Source organism: Lepisosteus platostomus, chromosome 13 (genome assembly GCF_059453375.1).
Source record: "Lepisosteus platostomus isolate fLepPlt1 chromosome 13, fLepPlt1.hap1, whole genome shotgun sequence".
In the NCBI taxonomy this organism is placed as follows: Eukaryota; Metazoa; Chordata; class Actinopteri; order Semionotiformes; family Lepisosteidae; genus Lepisosteus; species Lepisosteus platostomus.
Genome location: NC_142623.1, coordinates 26,775,536 through 26,795,730, shown reverse-complemented (window position 1 = coordinate 26,795,730; position 20,195 = coordinate 26,775,536). Strand labels below are relative to the sequence as shown.

At 34.5% G+C, this 20,195-nt stretch overlaps 1 protein-coding gene across 2 annotated transcripts; it reads right to left on the bottom strand.

Annotated features, from left to right (window-relative positions):
- Positions 1 to 1,596: 1,596 nt before the first annotated feature.
- On the bottom strand, positions 1,597 to 18,650 carry pitx1 (paired-like homeodomain 1). 2 transcript variants are annotated; one of them, XM_088603871.1, is made up of 5 exons: positions 18,511 to 18,650; positions 16,435 to 16,489; positions 7,638 to 7,787; positions 5,484 to 5,689; positions 1,597 to 2,837 (listed from the first exon to the last, which is right to left on the bottom strand). In XM_088603871.1, exons 2-5 carry the CDS (start codon positions 16,478 to 16,480, stop codon positions 2,289 to 2,291), a joined length of 951 nt encoding a protein of 316 aa, XP_088459997.1. In that variant the 5' UTR covers positions 16,481 to 16,489; positions 18,511 to 18,650; the 3' UTR covers positions 1,597 to 2,288. The 2 variants fall into 2 exon arrangements, with proteins under 2 accessions (XP_088459997.1, XP_088459998.1); XM_088603872.1 differs by lacking the exons at positions 16,435 to 16,489; positions 18,511 to 18,650 and adding an exon at positions 8,046 to 8,422.
- Positions 18,651 to 20,195: the final 1,545 nt, after the last annotated feature.

Sequence of the window (20,195 nt, the reverse complement as noted above, 5' to 3'; positions counted from 1 at the left end):
TGAAGTATATATCAAATAGAAATTATTTTTACCTTTTAAATTTAAAGGCTGGGTTCCTTGGGTAAAATCGCTTTATGATATTTTCACGACTTATTTAAATGATTTTTGATTGACAAAAAAAATTGAAGGTACTATTGACGAGTAAAATATATCTCATGTTGCTGCACAAATTTCAGTAAAATGTTACGTTGCAACGTCTGTCTCCAAAGTTACAAATGTCGACTGGAGTTTTTTCTTTAATGCCTCCCAGCTGCTTTCTCCTCCCTATTTTTCGGCCCCTGAAATCACCTTAATCCCAGAAAACTGAAATCCTATCTATTACAAAAATCCAGTTTCTTCCCTGGAGCAGGTAGGGTCGAGCTCGTCTCTCCTACAGTGACCACAGCAAACAAAAGCAAAGGGTATTCGAGGGATGTGCCTGACACACAATCAGAGTTTAATAAGACCATAGAGGACATGTTAGAGATGTACAAGCAGACAATAGCTTATAGATCGACGTTTAATGGCGTCTGTGCGCTTTTTTGTTGTGTTGATCGAGGATCTGCAGACTTTGGTTCTAGATAGTTAATGGTTTACACTGTCCAGTCTCGAGTACCGAAGCAAACAAAGCCAATACACACTTGTCGTGACAGTGAGCAAGGCGAAAGATTTTCGTGAAACCCTCAGGTATTTGGTTAGCTGATATGAGACGTACACAGCAGTTAAAATGCTGAGATCAATGATTCGCATCTTCGTTTGAATGAAAACCGTTTCAGCTAAACGTGTTCCTTAAATGTCTGGGAATTAATCATCTTGTTTTATTAATCTAGATAATGTGTTTGTATACAGTATGTATAGTTTGAAGTGTTCACAAGCATAAAAGCATGAACATTTTTCCATTCCTTCGATATTTTTTCAGTTAAGCAAGAATGTAAAATCTTCCCATTCTTAAAATATTCTGTTTAGTATTTTTAAAAGCAAACACTGTGCTTTGGTGTCCGAAAATACGCAAATTTGCAATAAACTCAATAAAACCCAGCCTGCACCCCGTAAATATGTCCGCTTTCCAACACAAAATTTGCGTTGGACATATGTTTAACACACGGGTTTACCATTTGAGTTTCCTAAATGCATTATTTAAACCCATTTTCTAGTCTGTTTGAAATCTGAGTTAGATTTGATATAGGAATGTTATCGGTTTTAGTAGTCAAGTTTCAGTTTTCATAAGAAATAAGCGAAAGAGGTGTTTTCTGTTCCCTTAATTAAGCTTTGAAAGTAACATTTCAAAGTTAAATTTGGGAAAAATTATATTTAAAATACGTAGCATTTATGAACGCAGAAAAAATCTACGAGACAAAAAAATATCTCATTCGTCTTTTCAGTACCTCTTATAGTTCCACTCAAACTGTATTTTTAAAAATAAGTTATTGGTTATTCTATTGCTCAACAACGATATTTAAAACAAGTTTTAAAAATCTATTTTTCTATTTTTCATTGACGACGGTATTTGTGCACTAAGCCTACCTTTGCATACGCTTACAAACGAAGCTGCAAAACGCTGCAAGTTCTAATGTACAACGATGCGATTCCCACTTCAAAAACGAGTATCTTAAAACGTTATCTGCAGTACTTTATTAAGACAGATATTACCATAAATACATGCAGATATTTTATCAATCACCTTTAGGATACAGAATAGTTGACTCGCTTCTATTTTTTTACATTAATATCAATTTATACAAATCACCTTGCACTGAGTAAAGCATGCTGTTTTCTATTAAAAAAATGTTTCGTATTGGGAAAACCGCTCCAGAGTAAAAATATAAAGTTAAATTGGTTTTACAGTTTAAAGACGCTTCATCTTGACCGTAAAACACAACCATGCATTTCCTGCGCATTATAATGGGGTCAAAACACAAAGGTAACAGCATACAAGTTTATATACAAATTACATAGTTAATCTTCTACCATTTTGCATTTCCTGCCTTTCTTTTTAAAATATTTTCCCAATTCAATATTAAAAATTATTTTCAGTTAAATTGTCAATATTTCTTCAAAGCCGAAGAGAAAAACATGCCTCTGTCCTTTTTAGTTCTTTATACAATGTTGCAGTGTTATTAGTCTTTCACCTGTAGGAGATCCAATAATATGGATATTTAAATTGTTGTGCAAGTTTATAAGTAAACACATGCAACCCGCATAATCCATATGAAAATAATTGCAACTAATCCAGTTTAGTTGTCTTTTGTGCCACACGCAGGTCCGCATCCGCAGGAATCTAGTTTGTTGTATGAGCTAGACCGGCTGTATCAGCTGTTGTACTGGCAGGCGTTTAGACTAGATCCAGGACTTTGCAACCCGCTGTATCCAAAAGTGGGGTGCTGTTTGGATTTCAGTCTTAAAGTCGCCAGGCCCGAGTTACAAGTGTCCCTGTAAACGCTGTATGGGGAACCGGGAGGTCCATAAGGACAAGCGGGTGAAGACATAGCTGAATTGATTGAAGAACTGTTGATGTTGTTTAGGCTGCTGATGTTGTTCAAGCTTGAAGCCGACATACCCGGTACAGCGGTGTGGGCCATGGTAGGTGGCATATTCATAGAGGAGATAGAATTTGGCGCCGAGAACATGGATTGCGAAGTCAGCGGGCTCATGGAGTTGAAAAAGGTGAAGTTCTTGGTGGACAGGGGAGCGGGAGCCAGGCCTTTGTTTGTCCAGTTGTTATACGTGTAGGCAGGGTACATGTCGTCGTAAGGCTGCACGAGTCCGCTGAACTGGGGAAGGTAGCTGTTTTTACACAGGTCCATTTGTTGATTTCGTTCGCGCTTTCTCCACTTCGCTCTACGGTTTTTAAACCACACCTAAAAAATACACAAACAGACATTATTTTCTCCTACAATTTTTAATTTTATGAGCGGTAGGAGCATATGCACAATGTTCGTATCTAGGCCTACCTAGAAAATAATGACTTATCCAAATCTAACATTTTGACGATGGTTTATACATCATTTCTCACACTAGGCCGACTCCCTTTTTCACTAGAAATCACATAACATTTAAGCTTTGGATAATTTATTTTTCAACACCTGGTGGAGACGAGTAAAAATCACAGTATCAATTTGAATAAAGGGAGATATTTTGATAATGCAATAAAACAGATTTATAGCCGCAACAAAACTCGGCTTGAAAAAATGTTGAAGGGTTCCCATTTTACAGTAGAAATTGAAGGCGAAATCAGAACGTTTTAACCTTTGAAAAACATTACAGGTCACCTAGTGGACGAATGGGAAAGTGGTAGCCTGTGTTGAAAGGTTGCACAGTCATAAAAAACTAGAAACAAATACACAAACTCCCAGAACAAATAACAATGGTTACACAGGCGTATCTACTCACCTGGGTTTTCTCTCAACATCGTATCAAGTCAATTAATAGCGAATAGGTAAATAAACAATGAGGGCGATGAACGTAAGTGCAGATGTGAAACCACATAGTCCCACAGCCCTACACTTAATGTGCTTTAAATTATTTGTTAACACGAAGCCTATCAAGCATTTTACCGTGTACAGTTCGACACATGTAAAACAAAATTGAGATCGAACTCGGTGTAATTCTTGGAGTTATTTTATTATATACAGACAATATAAGTCTCAAATACCGTCTACTAAATATATATAAAATTACTGTAAAACGCCTGGAAGCTAACGATGCTCGAACGACCTTCAACAACAGCAATAATAATAATTTATGTACAGTAGTTTAATAATAATCAAAATCATGACAAAAATCGATGTCGTGAGAAAATACGTTGTAAAACTATCTGACATAACTAAAAGCACTTTTTACTGTAACAGTTAATGTCTATTTGTGTCTAATGTTGTATAATAATACTAATAAAAATAATAAACTGCCTGAAATACATGCAGTTCGTTTAATACAGTTGAAGCGTGTCCGAATTTACGCACGAATGAAAATGCTCTATGAAATGAAAATACTTATTTCAGCTGTGATCCATTCAACATTTCAGGACAGAGCATGATGTTTACAAATAATTATTTAAATTCACTTTATATTCTTTATCATGGGATAAAACAAAATGATTGAAGCAGAACCTCCCGAGATGTAACTGCAACATCTTAATTACTTTAAAATAAATTTGACTTTGAGAAAAAAAATAATACTGGCTACATTTTATTTGGCGAATGCATAAGCCGCATTAAGTACCGCCTATAGACCACTAAATAAAATGTTTACATATACATGTCTTAAATAATATATTGTTTTAAAAGCAACATATTTGGTGTTCGAATAACCCCTCTGCGCTCTGCACATTTAATCACGCACAATAAAAGCTTTTTGAAAGGTTTAGTATGATAGATTATCTAAGCCAATAAACATTGACAAAGAACAAAAACAGCAGCAGAAACAAAGACTTTTTTAGCTCTGTAACAATTTATTCATACTGTACATATCTCCTTTTGAGGCTTACCCAAACCGTTTCCTTCGGTTAAATATATTCAAAGCCACAGTTACTGAACTCAGTTTGGTGTTTTAATCTCTTGTTAAACATACTGTATAACCTGTGTTAACCAAAGGGGCATGGGAGTATGGAACAAGCTACCCAGTCATGCTGGTGAAGTCGATACCCTGGCTTCTTAACCTAGAGAAAGAGGTCCATTCTGAGATTTAAACACGCGTGTTCTGAGATTTTGTTCCACCTGCTATTTCCTCGAAAGCAGTGTGCGAAAATGTAAAAAGAACCCGAAGTTACAAACCTCACTAAGTAGGCGTCTCCACTGTTTACATTATCATTATTACCATTACTATTATTACTATAATTTACTTGATTACGCAACAAGTCCAAAGAAGCGACTTTTCGTTTTATGCCATTGCAAACCCAGATTGACAAATAAAACTAATTTAGGCCTTCTGCGTATTTGTTTAAACTAAGTGAAATACGAGCAGACTGTGAGTTAACCTTTGAGTGAGCATTTCAAAGCATCGATAACAAATAAAAAACAACAAAAGTCAATCTACTTTAACTTTCCTGTGCGTCAACCAACGCCTCACGTTCAAGCCAACGAAAATTAGCAGCAGAAACTTCAGGGGTTTCGAAAACTGCTGCTGTCTGTGCGTGTCTCGTTTGAAACGCTTTTAGGCGGTTCCTCGGGCCTTTTCTAGACCTCTAGGCCTATGCAAAGACCAGCAAATGAAGTCAAAAAACTAGATGACTAGTTTTGTTTTCGTGTAGGTCTACATCAGCTACGCTAGATACAGGCATTTGTTTTTATTTATAAAACTAACAGTAGGAATGACACATCTTTTCTGCTAAAAAAAAGCCTGTGATAAAACCTATAGTATAAGGTGATTTGTGTATGTAGTAAAACAGCAAATATTTATGAAACCAAGTAGTTTTTGCTTAGCCTTTAAGTTCTTTCCGTCTTTTTGACACGTTTCATATACAATGAAAGGGCTGGTGCGCTACACACAAGACAAATTGAAAGGCTTACCCTCACTCTGGCCTCGGTGAGGTTAGTCCACACGGCGATCTCCTCTCTCGTGCTCATGTCTGGGTAGCGGTTCCGCTGGAAAGTGGCTTCAAGCTCTTGTAGCTGTTGGCTGGTGAAATGAGTCCTCTGTCTCCTCTGTTTTTTCTTTTTGCTGGGATCTTCGGGATTCCCGTCGTCGCTTCTACGCTCGACGCTCCGTTCTTTCTCTGTACGAATGGAAATACATGCACACACCTTGTGACTTCTCGAAGACGTGTGCGGCTCGTTTAATTTGAAGTGGGTGATGATCACAAAATGTAGTCCGAAGTAAATCGCAAAGTCATTCAAAATCTGCGTTACGAATAAATCTGTTCTTCACTTAAATATGAAGAACGAGTAGGATACTGCTTCTTTTCCAGTATTCTTTTTGCTATATTTTATATTTTTCATAATTTATTTGACATGATTATACATGATTGCTACTAACCTAATGTAAATTTCATATACGGAATGTAAGTCGCTCTAAGGGCGTCTTCTAAGCGAACAACAAAAATTAAGAAAGTCATAATTAATAAAATGAAATTAAAATTTTAAGAAGGATAACTGAAAATTGTTGTTTACAAAGATTTTAAAAGACAAAGCACACAAAATTCTATATAATACAACTGTACTGTTATGATGCCGTTCACTCCAACTGCTCAAATGATATTATTAAAAAGTAGACATTAAACCTGCTGGTTTAACATTAGTTTTATAATTCGTACATTTGCGTTTACGGAACGAAAATGCGACTAATTGTTAAAAGCTCATCAAAAACCACAGCTGCATACTTGAAATCGATGTTCACTTCATCCCAGTTACTGATTATTTCGCTATAGACCTGTAGAGAATGGATGAGTTAAGAAACCCAAGTGAAACATTCACATATTAACAAACAAACATCATTGCTCACTTTTAAACGTTCTTCTCTGAGAAAAGGTTATGGAATCATGGCCAGACAAGAGAAAAATGTTTAATAAAATGTTAACATTTAAGCGAAAAATGTCTGTTTAAGGACAAAACCACATTAACCCGATCTAGCGTGGGAGACCGGTTTCTGCTTAAAATTGAGCCTCATCTTGTTTAAAAAATCTGAACTCTTGACTATGTGCGGTCTTAGAAATATGCTATTCATCTTGTTTGCTTTTAAAAATGGGACTTCTCTATGCAATGAACGCTCCATACAGCTTTACATTTCCGAGAAGTTGCCTTACCACAGATATCCACAGTTTAGAATTAATCATAAATGATAGCTTATCCCATGAATCCTAAAAGCATTAACATCAGTGTAATTATCAGACTTCGAAAACCAAATCTTGCATTTCAGTTCATATGTTAAAAACATAAGGTGGTGTACTGTAGATTTAATATCTGTCCAAAGTGTCCATGTTTAATGCAAAGTTTACAATTTTGATGTTTGTTATAGAATCCATTTGGATGTAGCCGCTCTAATTAACATTTATAATCGTCCAATTTCAGAGAGCAAATTTATCATATGTAGCAAATGATCGTAGACCAATTATTTGTTATTTTTATGGAATGTCTCCTGTAACTATTGCGAATAAACTTCTTAATATAAAATGATTTAACTTGAAATGAATTCTTTTAAATTAAAATTTCTTACGACATTATTGAATAGAAAATGCTTATTTAAGCACATTTTTGTACCTTTTCAACCCAATTGATTTCAAATGAAGCAGCGAGAAATATAGGACAGATTAAAACAACACAGTAACAATTGCTTTGATTATGTACTGCCGTCGGGAATCTCTTAGAAATGGGAAGCTCTGTAGTTCTGGTACTGTTATTAAATTTAAGTCACCCTAAAACTACACTTCAATGAAACACTTTTCTTTTAATCATGTAGTCTTTCAGTAACGGCTCGCCTGGTGTTGGATTTAAATTACAGGCCTACTATTTTTTATGACTGCACCGGCTCATAATTGACAGAGGAAATGCAATTGTATTCTTTGTGCTTCAACCCAATTTTATTCCTACACTAAAAGGCACACTCCAGGGAGAAGCGTTCAATATGCATAAACGTGTTGAAGTGCTTTGGGAAAAGCACTAATGACAGCAATCGAACGTAACAGTAGTTATTAACTAGTATCATACAGAAATTACAGTATTTTGTACCTGCTATTTCGGTATCTGATGATTCGCTGCTCGAATTTTCCAGAGTTTCGCGCTTGGTGCCTGACGTTCTCGGCAAGTGAAAGGTAGTGGCCATGTCCCGAGGTGGCGGGGGTCTCACGGCTTCTGGTATCCGGTCCAGATTCATTCCGCCTTTAAAAGAATGATGCTTTAAACAACAAACATCCAATCCTGCATCTTCGAGGTCCAACTCTTTTTTTTAATAAAAATAGTTACACCAATTCCTCTGCTGTAAAACACTGGTCATGTTGTAGGAAGGCTGAAAACTGGATTCTGGTAAAGGTTTTTTGTTTCACGGTTTTACCAAAATGTTGCATGTGGAGAAAACTCTTCCATAAAGCCGGGACAGAACGTACGCTTTCGGTTTTCGCAGAATGGAATGAAGCTAACCTGATCGAGCTGAAGTGCCAGGGCTAGGAATGGGATCCACCCATTTTATGTATTTAACCTCCCCAGTTTTTCAACGAGTCCCACCCACAAGGAGAGCTCGGCCTAATGTGTCTGCAGGCCAGAGCTCTTTCGGATTTGTCTCCGAGGACATTCGACCGCACCGCTGTAAGCCGCACTACAAACTCTGGCAGAAAACGGGTCTTTCTTTCGTGCAGTTTAAAGTAACCGAATTACTATGGCATCTGGCAGCGCGTGTACACACACACGCGCTCACAACATGTATTTTACAAAACGGATAATGCACACGCCGCTGGTTAAACAACTCTGAATCCGTATAGGTCAACCCCGCTTTATTTCCATTCTTTCACGAAACTGTGTATACCTGCATAGTACGTGTGTGTTACAAAGGTACGGGCTAGATTAAAAAAAAACCCACATATATGTATATTTACTGTTACAACCTCACATTAACTGTTTAATATGTGCTTTGTGACATGATTTTCCTTGACTTTTAAAACGTAATGTGTTTACGTCAGTTAGAAATTATCTCGGAATAACGTAATGAATCACATTATGTAAACTGGATGATTTGACGAAGAGTGACTAACATATCATAAAACGGCTACAGCCATGCTCCCCCCTATGGTAATGGCCATTACCTGCGTACTATGCGTTTCCCTACAGGTCTGGGAAAGGATACTTTATCAATTGTTGCTGGTCAAGTTCAAGTTGTCTTAATAAAATACTGCTTTGTGGCATTTAATCGTTCCCCCCATTTTGCATTTCTTTCTGCCAACACTGGTAACATTACAGTAATACTAAATAGTATGACATCTCTTAGTAATCCAAGCAGTTGTAAAAGCGTGATAACAACGCGATTGCTCTTCCAAGCTTCGGTTGTAAAACGTGGTAATTGGTTATGTTACTTATTAAAACGTTCAAATCTCCTTTCATTGTTTCACACCATAATATTTAAACAACACGGCGACGTAGTTAACAGCGCACTGATTTATAAAAGAAGAGCATTAACATTAGGTTTTTCCTTGACGTGTTTGCCCTTTCCAGGATTGACGGATGCTGTTAAAATAAATATATGAAAAAACCTTACTTATCCTTTAATCTTCTTCAGCGAATTAAGATTCAGCTACAGGATTTTTATAGGATATATATAATGTGCTAGGTCAGTTAATTTGACATAATCAATAACAAGAGTTCAGGAAGTCAAAGTTCAGAAAGAAAGTTAAGTAAAAAATAAAAATGAAGAGCTCTACTTCGTGACATTTTCTAGTGAAATCACAAGCTTAAATATATTTCCGTGCTATTTTCATAAAAGTCTGAAAATGAACATTATTCTCATATTCTCTGGAATGTATATATATATAACATTTTAACAAAACGATAGCTTGCTATTGCCTTAAATGCCTTTTTGTTTAACGTTAAAGTTAAAAATACATATATGTACTAACTTTCATGTTACTGTCATAGGTTAAAAGGTTTTGAACAAAGGATATTAATTTTACTTTTTTATCCACTGCTGATTTTTTTAAGAGACGTTGGAATTGGCGCCTACAAATTAGAGGATAAAACTAATAGATTGAATTACAGTATGTTTACCAATATATTTAACGCATCATAAAAATATAACATACTGTAATTTCATCTATCATAATGAAACCAGTTATAATGCATTCTGTTATTGCACGTTTGTATACAAATATTTGCGGCAATACAACGAACGCACAAACTCTACACATCCGTGCAATAACAGAATGCATTATAACTGGTTTCATTATACTGCATTTTGAAATTATTTTCGATTTTATTTAGACGACAATAATATAATTATAATTATATAATAATACGATAATAATATAATTAAAAGTAATATAGCAATATATAGCAATATAGCATTTTCAAGTCGTTCTAAAATGCACATTTTGATCTATGGTGTGTGTAAAGAAGTTCAAACACATTGTTAATAAATAACATTTATGTAAAATACTGCGTTTGGTTATTTAGTTTAACCCCACTAAAGAACATATAAAGCATTTTGTCTCAGCCAATATTTTAATAGTGTCCTATAGAAAGAAGAGTAAAATGAAAAGTGAGACAATATAAAAACACAAAGCATAAAACGCACTAGACATAATCATATCAGTATCTCAGAAGCTTTTGCGCAATATAGATGGCTAACATTTAAGTTATAGGCAGAAAAACTAAACAATACTTTAAATCTTTATTTTTAGCATGTCAGCGTTCTGCAAATTGAGGAAGATATATAACTCAATTAAACGACAGGTAAATAACCCCATTAATATAGTTAACACTTTTTTCAGAAGGAGAAGGACTTGTTTAAAAATAAAGCTTTATGTTTAATTAGAAAAAAATGTTTTGTATACATATTCCCCGTTTTTAAGTTCTATTAGAAAATACTTTTTCATCTCGACGATTAATTTTATTCTGCAGCGGCTCCTGCTGGTTGAAACGCAGATTGAGAAAATAATAAAAGAAAAATTATACTGTACAATGCGAATGCAATGTTTATACTTGAGTACTAAGTACTCCTTAAAACCCTCTCCACTAGGTCACGTAGAACTGACACCACGAAAGATCACGGGCGCAGTGCTAACGTATTAAACTTTGTATTAATTTCATTATGGATTATTGATACTGTCACAAGTTTTGTTCTTCTTTGTAGGTGTCAATCAAATCCATCGCAAACACTTTTTTTTTGTTCTCTGTGAAATTAACAATATTTTCTAAAATTATTTCATATTAATCAATAGTTTACTACTATTTGCTACAGTAGTTGTGTTACAGTAGTTGGAGAAAATGGTTGTGTATTTGGGAGACATTAACACTGAAGTTCATACTTGAAAAAGGTATACAAATACGTGATGACTGCGATAAACCAATTCAACTGAAGTATAAGATTTTTCTGTCTTTATTTCCATTTATCCAATTTAGAAAGCTTTTGTTTTTTTTCACAGTTTATACTATCAAAGGAATCACAAAGACCCTGAATGGAGAAATAAAACAGAATAAATGAGTCTATGTGAATTATAATTTTCTTTTATGTATATATTACATTATATATATATACTAGACATTAAAGTAGCTTTAGGCATTTATCAGAATAATGCAATACATAAAATAACAACCCTTCTCTTTGCTACTTTATTTCTAACATAAAACCCAACAATACATCTTACTAAAATAACATGCAAGAACCAGCCACACACAAGCCAGTAGAACAATATAGCAGGTTTTACAGTGATGTAAGAAAATTCCTTAATGCCCTACAAAGTTATTTCTCTGTAATTTCCTAAGCAGCCTGGTTTCCTGTGAGACCTTTGTGTATTTTATATTCATAATTCATGTTCATTGAAGTTAAATATGGGTCATATTTGAATGATTTAGTAGAAATTTCATTACAAATACATACTATTAAAAAGGTAATTGTAGTTAATAAAAACAAACAGGATAATTGGGAACAGAGAAAGTACCAAATGCACTTGGGTCATGGCATTAAGAAGCAGACAGAACACCTGGAAATGAAGGGAAGAGTTACAACCAAATCAGCATGCTTATTAAGCTAAAATGCCCTAATAGGTTTTCCTGTTTCTCAAATCAAACACTATTGTCATTATGCTAGGTTCTTACACTGAAAACCATGGTTCCATTTCTATACCTGTCGTATAAGTTAATTAATCGTAAAAAAAAGCATGATGCAGTTTACTATGGCATCACTTAGTTAGATCCGCATCTCTGCTCTGACTTACTGGGAAGCACTTTGCTCCAGTGATTCTTTGTATTTTATGTCACTAATGAGACTTTTGACATGGGGCCTTGTATAACTGGAAAACCTCCATCTGGTGCCTTCGTTTAAGGTAACCATGAAACTGCTCAACAATTAACTTATTTTTTATTCATTTGTTAGGTTGCTTTGCCAAAGCAATAATATTCTAATAACAAACATACCTCCACTTATTTTCTACATATAAGGAGCTTCTCTCTGGAAATGCTTGTTAGTAGGGTTGGTAACCAAAATCTCTACAGCAACCATAATACATAGCTGGCCCTTAAAGTGAATATTTACTGCACATTATTAGTTTTGAGTGTTTTGATTATTCTGTTGTCCGGAATTTGCTTTTAAGAAAAAAAAAATCAGATTAGTCTTTGGTGTTTCTATGCATAATAAGACTTTGTGTTTTTTCATACACATCCTGCAACCCATTTATTTAGACACTGTCAGAACACTTCCACAGTAAAATTGGTTTTTGCTCCGAATTCTTTTTTTTTCAAAGTTGAAGGATAAAACAAATCTCAGATGTGCCAGCATATGATTCCCATATATGGTTTTTACAGAAATGAGCTGTTCATAAACTGTCAGAATGCCAATGGTCTGTTATCTTTTGCATTTACAGAATTAGTGGTATGATGTCAGTAAAGAAAAAAAATGCTAACACAACATTAGTTCACTTTATGCAAAATTATTAAAATGTTCTAAAATATACTATTTTTCACAGTAATGGATATTACTGGTTAACCACTCCTCTCACACATAAAAACATAAAAAAGGCTACACACAAAAGGAGGCTATTCAACCCATATTGCTCATTAGGGTCCTAGTTGCTTCAGGATCTAATAATTATATCTATCCCAGAGTTAGCTCTGAAACTCATCCTAGACTCCCACAACCCTCTGTGTAAATGATTGTCTCTTGTTCTCTGTTTTGAGTGGATCCCAATTCAATTTCCACATGTGTCTCTGTGCCATGTGTTGCTCTTGATCTTGTGGACATTCCTGAGTTGACATGTTCTATGACTTTCAGAATTTTGAGAACCCACCTCATTCAAATTTTTTTTCTCTGCAATCCTAACCACCAGGACTTTTGAAGCAGATGGAATTGTCTGAAACTTAGCTTTCTCTTCAGTGGCATCGGTCCGACCTGGCAGACTTGGCATTACCTCTTGCCTTCCCCCCTCCGAATGAGTCAGTCATACTTTGTTTTACAAACTCAACCATTCTCATGCATTGGAAAATGCCCACATTAATAAATGAATGAAGATCTCTGTGGATACAATGCTGTACTTAACCTTCAGATGGTGGCTTCAGGGGGATAAAAAGTATTGCTACCTGCAAGCTTCTCATACACTTTCCTGCTACTCTAGGCATGAGGCTTTGATATGCATGGACTTCCTATATGAGAAGAAATTCCTCAAGGAACTCCTATAAGGTGTCCTCTGATTTGGCCTAAAATAAGAAATAGCTTGAACATTGTCTTGGCATGCCCATTGTATCAGAGAACACTAATTTATAGGGTTTTCATTCTCATGAATGTGACGCTGGGGAAACAAAGATGGATCATACTTTTTTTAAAATACAACTTTGATAAGTCTTATTCAATGCGGGTGGGTTTCAGTGATGATCTACACAAAAAAAACACACTTGAAGGCATACTGTAGTGACATCTGTCTGTCAATAATTTATTTTCTAAAAATGAGGAATGGCCTTCATTGGGACTCAAACAGCAAATTTAATTAGGACTATTATTTTATTGTTCAACTAGCGAAGGTTAATGAATCCATTATTAGCTACTGTATAATTTATGGAAAGATATGAATAGCCACCCCGTGCATTCCAAATCCATTTATTTTCAGACCAATTGTTTCAACTGTATTAAAAAAAAATAGCTTCTTTTTTGCCGAAACAAACCACTAAAAAATACCTAGCCTCTGACAAGGAAAACAGATTTTCGGATTTGAGTGTAATTCCAAACGGACTGTAATATGAGTAGGCTAATAGTATTAAGTGCTGATGATCATCGCAGGGCGCCCTTTTCAGCCATTCTCAATGCACATGTACATAATCTGCATCAGCTGGTTCCACATGTCCCTGTAATTAAAGTTTTCTTTTAAATAAACTGTATTGTGTCATAAAGCTTAAATGCAAATTAAGGCGTTCCAAACAGCATTTCTGTGTTTCTTAATTGAGGGGCTTAAAAAGTGCGTGTGTGAGGGTGAAGGGTCAAATATATTGACAAAAATAGTAGTCTGTTTTGTAAAATCCTTTATTTCTATTTCTATGTCTTTTGAACTGAAACGGTTTGGGTTTATTTAAAGAAATATGAAAATGCATTTTTAAAAAAACAGACAACTAGTAGACAAACGTTTCCGAATTCACTATACGGAAAATGTACGCTTCCATTTTAAGAGTAATATGATTTTTTGATGTATTACTGTGTTTACGTTAAATTACATGGTCAGAAAAAAAGTAATTAAAAACGGTTTTCCTGAAAAGAGAGCTCTAAAATACTCTGAAATGCGCAAATGTTTTGCATGCTGATTACAAGCTCAGATGCAGTTGTAGGAAATTTAACGAAGATAAAATAATACGTTTTAAACCTTAAATATATACTTGATATCCCATTTGAACTATGTACTTATATATGAAAAGGAAGAATCGTTTTTAAAATAACTATTAGACTGGAGATACAGAAATAACAGATACTCGCTTAACCTACACCTTTTAAGTCATTGTAGACACATTACTCTGAACATCCCACGCTAATGACTTCGCTTTGTTCTTTTTTGCATCACTTCATACACTTCGTGAATAATGAATTGCGCAGGTTATCATTCATAACCCTTCATCTGATTCTTTTAAAGATCACCAGGTAGTGTGTAATAACTTTACACCAATTCCATTTTTTTGTTTCAAATGCAGTCGCAGTATTTACATACGACCACTCAGAGACATAAATAACTTTAAGTGATTTTTGGCTTTCCAATTACCAATAAAAAGTGTAAGAATATAGAACAAGAGAAAATGTGAGCCTTGGTACAAGAAGGTTACTTTATGGCTAGCTCACTTGGTTGCTAATAGACTAAAATGATCTTAAATTATGATGAAACAAGCACTATATTTCAACGGTGATAATATAGCAACTATCAGTCACTTAATTTGTGTCAACATAATTTGTGTTCACGTAGACAACATGGACTGGAATATTTTATTTCAAGCTTGCTTCATGTGAAGCGGAAACAATAATATAATATTTTTTCACATGTAATATTATATACAAGCATATATAAGCTTTAACTATAGCTTCTACAACTATAACTATAATTTCTACATTTTAATCTCCAATGGCCAATGGATATTGATTACTATGGGCTGCATGCAGGCCTAGGTTATTGCTTCACAGTTATTGTAGACCGACACAAAGCTACTAAAAACGAATGGTTTTTAATGTTTTCATTTTCTTATTTTCTGAGTTCTTGGAAATCAAAGAATGGCTCTGGTCATGTAATAAAGCTAAGTGGTGACGATCTGAGGTTTTCTTTGCTATAACCTATAAACGCAGAGTCTTGTGTACCACACATAAAGAGTATATCAAACGAATTACTTTAAATGTTTGTGGAAAGTGTAACATCTGCTATAATTCTAAGATTTAATATTTTTAAGGTTTTTCCTGAAGACATTTCTTACTATTCCGATAAGCACGGTATGATTTTACAGTGTGCATTTGTAACTTCGGTACACGGTAGTTTGTTGAAGATGTTATTTTTCACAAGACCAAAGATTTATCATCACCAAGACACTTATTCTAATACACTGTCTGTTGTGTTAAGGTCAAATATCATAGTGTATAAAACTAAAAATTATATTAAAAGGATTTAAAATTATATTATAGTGTTTTAATGCATGGATTATGGAGATTTTATTTTGGATTTTCTCTAAAATTGTACAATGGGTTGGATGCATGATGATGTAGTGGTTACAACTGCTGTTTTATACCGTTTTGGTCTTCTGTTTGATCCTTGCTTGTGGTGCCTTCTGTATAGAGTTTGTATGTTATAACTTTCTCGAAGTACTATGGTTTTCCCCCACAGTCCAAAGACTTAATATTCAGGTTAACGTTTGTGTCTGATTTGCACCCCACTTGTGTGCCCTATGATAAGACTGTCATCCCGTCCAGGGTGCAGTTGCTAATTTGCGCTGTAATGCTTTCGGGTGGGAATTCGGCTCACCTTGACCGAGAACAAAGTGATTCCAGAAAACGGACGAATGGGTCGACAATGTTTTATGATAATGTATTTTGTGATGCTTAAGGTTTTGCAAAAGAATATCGGTTGTGTGTTTTATGGTGATCATTGTTTTACGAAGTTTTGCCTTTTTATTGTGTCACATTGGCCGCACGTGAAAGTTTTCCTAATCAGAGAATGCTTGCGCTCAAGCATGATAACATCATGTAACAGGAATGATAAATTTAATCGGGAGAGATTATAAAACATTATAAAGTTAAAGGGTTTAACTTCCCGAGAGTTTAAATTTTTTAAGTTAACCCAATTTGTTCTGAAAACAAGAGTTTCGAGTTCCTCACCTGGATCCACGCAGGAGGTAACATTCTTAGATAAATTAAGTTCCATTCCAAAGACCTGTAATACAAGACAACATTAATCTCAATTAGCAGTCGGTTCATATTTTGTTTATTTTTCCTTAACCCCTTGCACAATATATCGTCAGATGAGTCTTTTATGACTAACCTAGCGCTAGACATTTCAAAATTCAGAAGAATCCGGAACCTTAAAATTATAAACATAAAGGTTATAATAAATAATCCACTTAATATTTTACAGCCATTAATCATGACGTCGCGGTGAGGAGTAATATGCATAGGGTTTACTTCCTAGAAACTGCTCTAATTACCATTTTTTACCAATTGAAATTAAAGAATTGTAGTTGGCTTATTTAATTACGGTATTTAAGGTGTTTTTTGCGTAGCTTTTCATAGTAAAATTATCAAAAACTAGCATTTCTCCTAAACATACGGAATGCAGGCTATCACCTTAAACACCACCACTTCAAAAGAAAACAGAAAAGAGAATCCAGAAGTATATTTGTTATTTTCTACATCCAGTATAGCAAGACAAAAACTGAGAGCAGTGAGTAGTGTATTTCAATTGATAATGGAATACGCATCTTGGAAAAATATTTTTCAATTTTTTCTCATTTTCAATTACTTCTCACGTTTCAGCTACCTCCGGATGATTTTCGTGTTTTTAATTTTTTGCCCTGGTGTTTTAAGATGGAGTGAAGATGTATCTGCCAGGGTATGTGCATCTTTTTGATAGTATATTCGCCTAAGCTCTCTTATCTTATGGAATCCCTGTGTTTGTTTTATGTTGACAATAAACCGTGACTCGCGACGCTCTGGGTCCTTCACTCTCGGCCTTTATAAACACAGCAGTCTCTTTGATTCTGCTTTATCAGATTCAAACACTTGACTTTTGACATCAGATATATGATTTTGGGAGTCCTAAAAATATACAAAGCTCGGCGTGCATGGCTATTGGCACTTGAGTTTGTGTTCTTCACATCCGTCAATGTACAATGCTTATACAGGAATTTAAGGATACACACTTTAGTTTTCAAGTGTAGAAACCTGGAATACACTTTAATAGAACAACTCCACAGTCTAATATTCAAACTAGCAGAAAACTCTATCAACAAACGTTTTACTCATTGTACTGTACTTTGGCAACATATTATATCGCAGTTTAAACGTACAAACTTTAAATTGGACGAATACACTATATTTCATTTTCCTTAACAAGTAGGATGTATTTTCACATATCTGGGAATTATAAATAAAATTCAGTATCTAGGTATTATTCATAGTATCAAAATATCCAGGTGCGTTAACATTTTCAGGAATATATGCTTTTTCTTTGAGCATTTTGTGTGCTACAAGCCACAAGAGCTACTCAATCATCATCTTCATCATCGTCACAATTTTTCATATTGTAAACTAAATAAGAATTACGTATTACAGATTATGGTACATAAGAAAATACGTGAATCGTAGTAAATGGTCCACAACCACCGTCTTTTCTAAACTCAAAATATTTTTGTTAGTTTAGCAAGTTAAAAAAACCACTAAGTAGAAGTGGTAGATGTTGATTTCACGGTCGTTCTACTATCCAGTTTCCCCGTATGTTAGAAATGCTATAATAATCATTAATGATTTTATATGTTCGCGTAACAGCCAAGAGAAACTAGAAATGCCCAGAGACGAGCGTCATAGCTCTAAATCATGAAGTGTTATTTCGGTGGTAGTTGGAAAATTGTAGCCAAGTATTAACATGAGACATTTGCACGATGCCTGTGTTAGACGGAACTACCGCGGTTGTGTTATGCAGTGTCTGCAGCTTAATTCTTCTTGGAAGTCCTAACAGCCAGCCGCCTTGCACACAAATACGTATTGTATGCTAAATGATCGCCTATCTTAAACATATTCCGCACTTTCATTATTGTTGTGCCTTTAAATTCGTAACAACGCAGCACATAGCCTCCATAGCCTATTCGTTTCTCTTGTCTGGTGATTGTCCACGAAATCAAAACATTTAGAGTTTTTAACATCGTTTGCTATTAAATAAAAAGAAGAAGAATGACATACCAGCTCGTTCCCGCCACAGTCAAATTAAAATACCATTAAGTTTTCCCATGCAGGATTTTAATAGATCCACGGACATGAAGATAGAAGCGGAGTTGTACAATGCGCTTTGATAGATTCTCTGTGTGCTGCACGGGGTTTTCTTTAGGAGGCTTCTCTGGCGTTCCAGTGACGTCACATAATTCCCTATTGCCAGTCTGTTAGCGTGTGGGAATATGCGATGAGTGGATGTTCAACTGTGGGTGTCTGTTGCAACCAAACTATGTGGTGAATAAAGTTAAATATTATATACATTGTCGTTCAAGATATTTTTTCCACAGAGGGTAAAATAAGTCACACGGTTCATAAACATGGGGAAAATGCAGTTTTTCAGCATATTGTTTTTGATTAAAATGAGTTTATTTTTCCTCTAAATATTGCTTAAGACACTTTATAACTAGTAAAACATTTCATAAGTGTTTTAATGTACTGTATTATTCATTAATTTTGGTGAAGCTGTGTTGTTTGAGCATTTCCAAACCTCTGGGCATTTCTGTTTATCGAATGTTTTTAGGGGTAAAAGCTTCTACGTTTTTTTCATATGTGAATTGATTTCAAACTCATAATACTTTATATATAAGATTTAGGTTCTTTCACAGGAACTTAGTTTATACTAAAATCCCACTGTAGGCCTACTGCTTTTGATATCTTTTCCACCCGTCACAGTCGTCTCAAGGTACAGTTTCCAACCTCTGGGTAGAAAGAATGCAATTTAATTACATTAATTCTTTATTTAAACTACGTCATTTTTTTGTCTTTGATGGACGTCATTATCTGATTTTAACACGAACAAGTACAGTTCATATCGAAATAAATCTTGAAAAGAAATTGACAATAGCAAAAACTTTGTTAGTTATGGACATTGAAATACGATGGAATTTTCTTTAAAATACATTATTTGAAAGAATAATGCAATTATTATGTCTTTGAATAAAATATAAAAAACACAATTTTGTAAATTCAGTAACGGTTTCAGATAAAAATGCAATTTTAAAGTTTGTATATAATTTCATAATTTCCAGGCATTTGTTAAAGAAAACAGCCTACCTCTAATTCGTTTAAAACTGTGTGAAATTAGTTATATGTTTCCGCATATTTTTCAAATGAATGTGGATTTAAAGAAAATTATATTATAGATTTGCTTTCTTGTAACGTAACGAAATCTTAGCAACAAAATTACCTATTATTACCATTATTAACTGAATGAAATGGTTGCTTGTGTTAAAAAGATTAAAGGTGAAATACATTTTATTTTACATTCATTAAACAATAAACAAATATTAATTGAACATTGAACGAAATGCCATAAATTATAGGAGAAGATGAAAACAGATTTTACATTTTATGCGCCTAGCTCTTATTTTAAATACAATTGAAACCGATGTAAAGGCAGCGGTTATGTGATCTATAACGTTTAAATCTCATTCTGCAAATAATCGAAACGGTAAATACTATATTAAAACAGCATATACTGCTTTTCATATTTTTGCTGTCAAGCGTCAGTAGTGAACGTACAATTTAATGGAGAGTCTGTCATTTGTATTACCACTTTCAGAGTTCTGGACTGCCTTCTTTTAGAGAATAAAAATTGTTTAGGACAAATATGTACTGAAATAAAGAAATCGTAAGATAAAGTGTGAAAGTTCTTC

What these genes read in the sequence shown, in the direction of transcription:
- pitx1 (XM_088603871.1), bottom strand. Translation starts at nt 16,480, where the DNA reads ATGGAACTTAATTTATCTAAGAATGTTACCTCCTGCGTGGATCCAG. An exon ending in TACCTCCTGCGTGGATCCAG is followed by an intron (nt 7,788 to 16,434) that starts GTGAGGAACTCG and finishes ATTCTTTTAAAG; the next exon opens with GCGGAATGAATCTGGACCGG. An exon ending in TCACCGAGGCCAGAGTGAGG is followed by an intron (nt 2,838 to 5,483) that starts GTAAGCCTTTCA and finishes TGTATTTTTTAG; the next exon opens with GTGTGGTTTAAAAACCGTAG.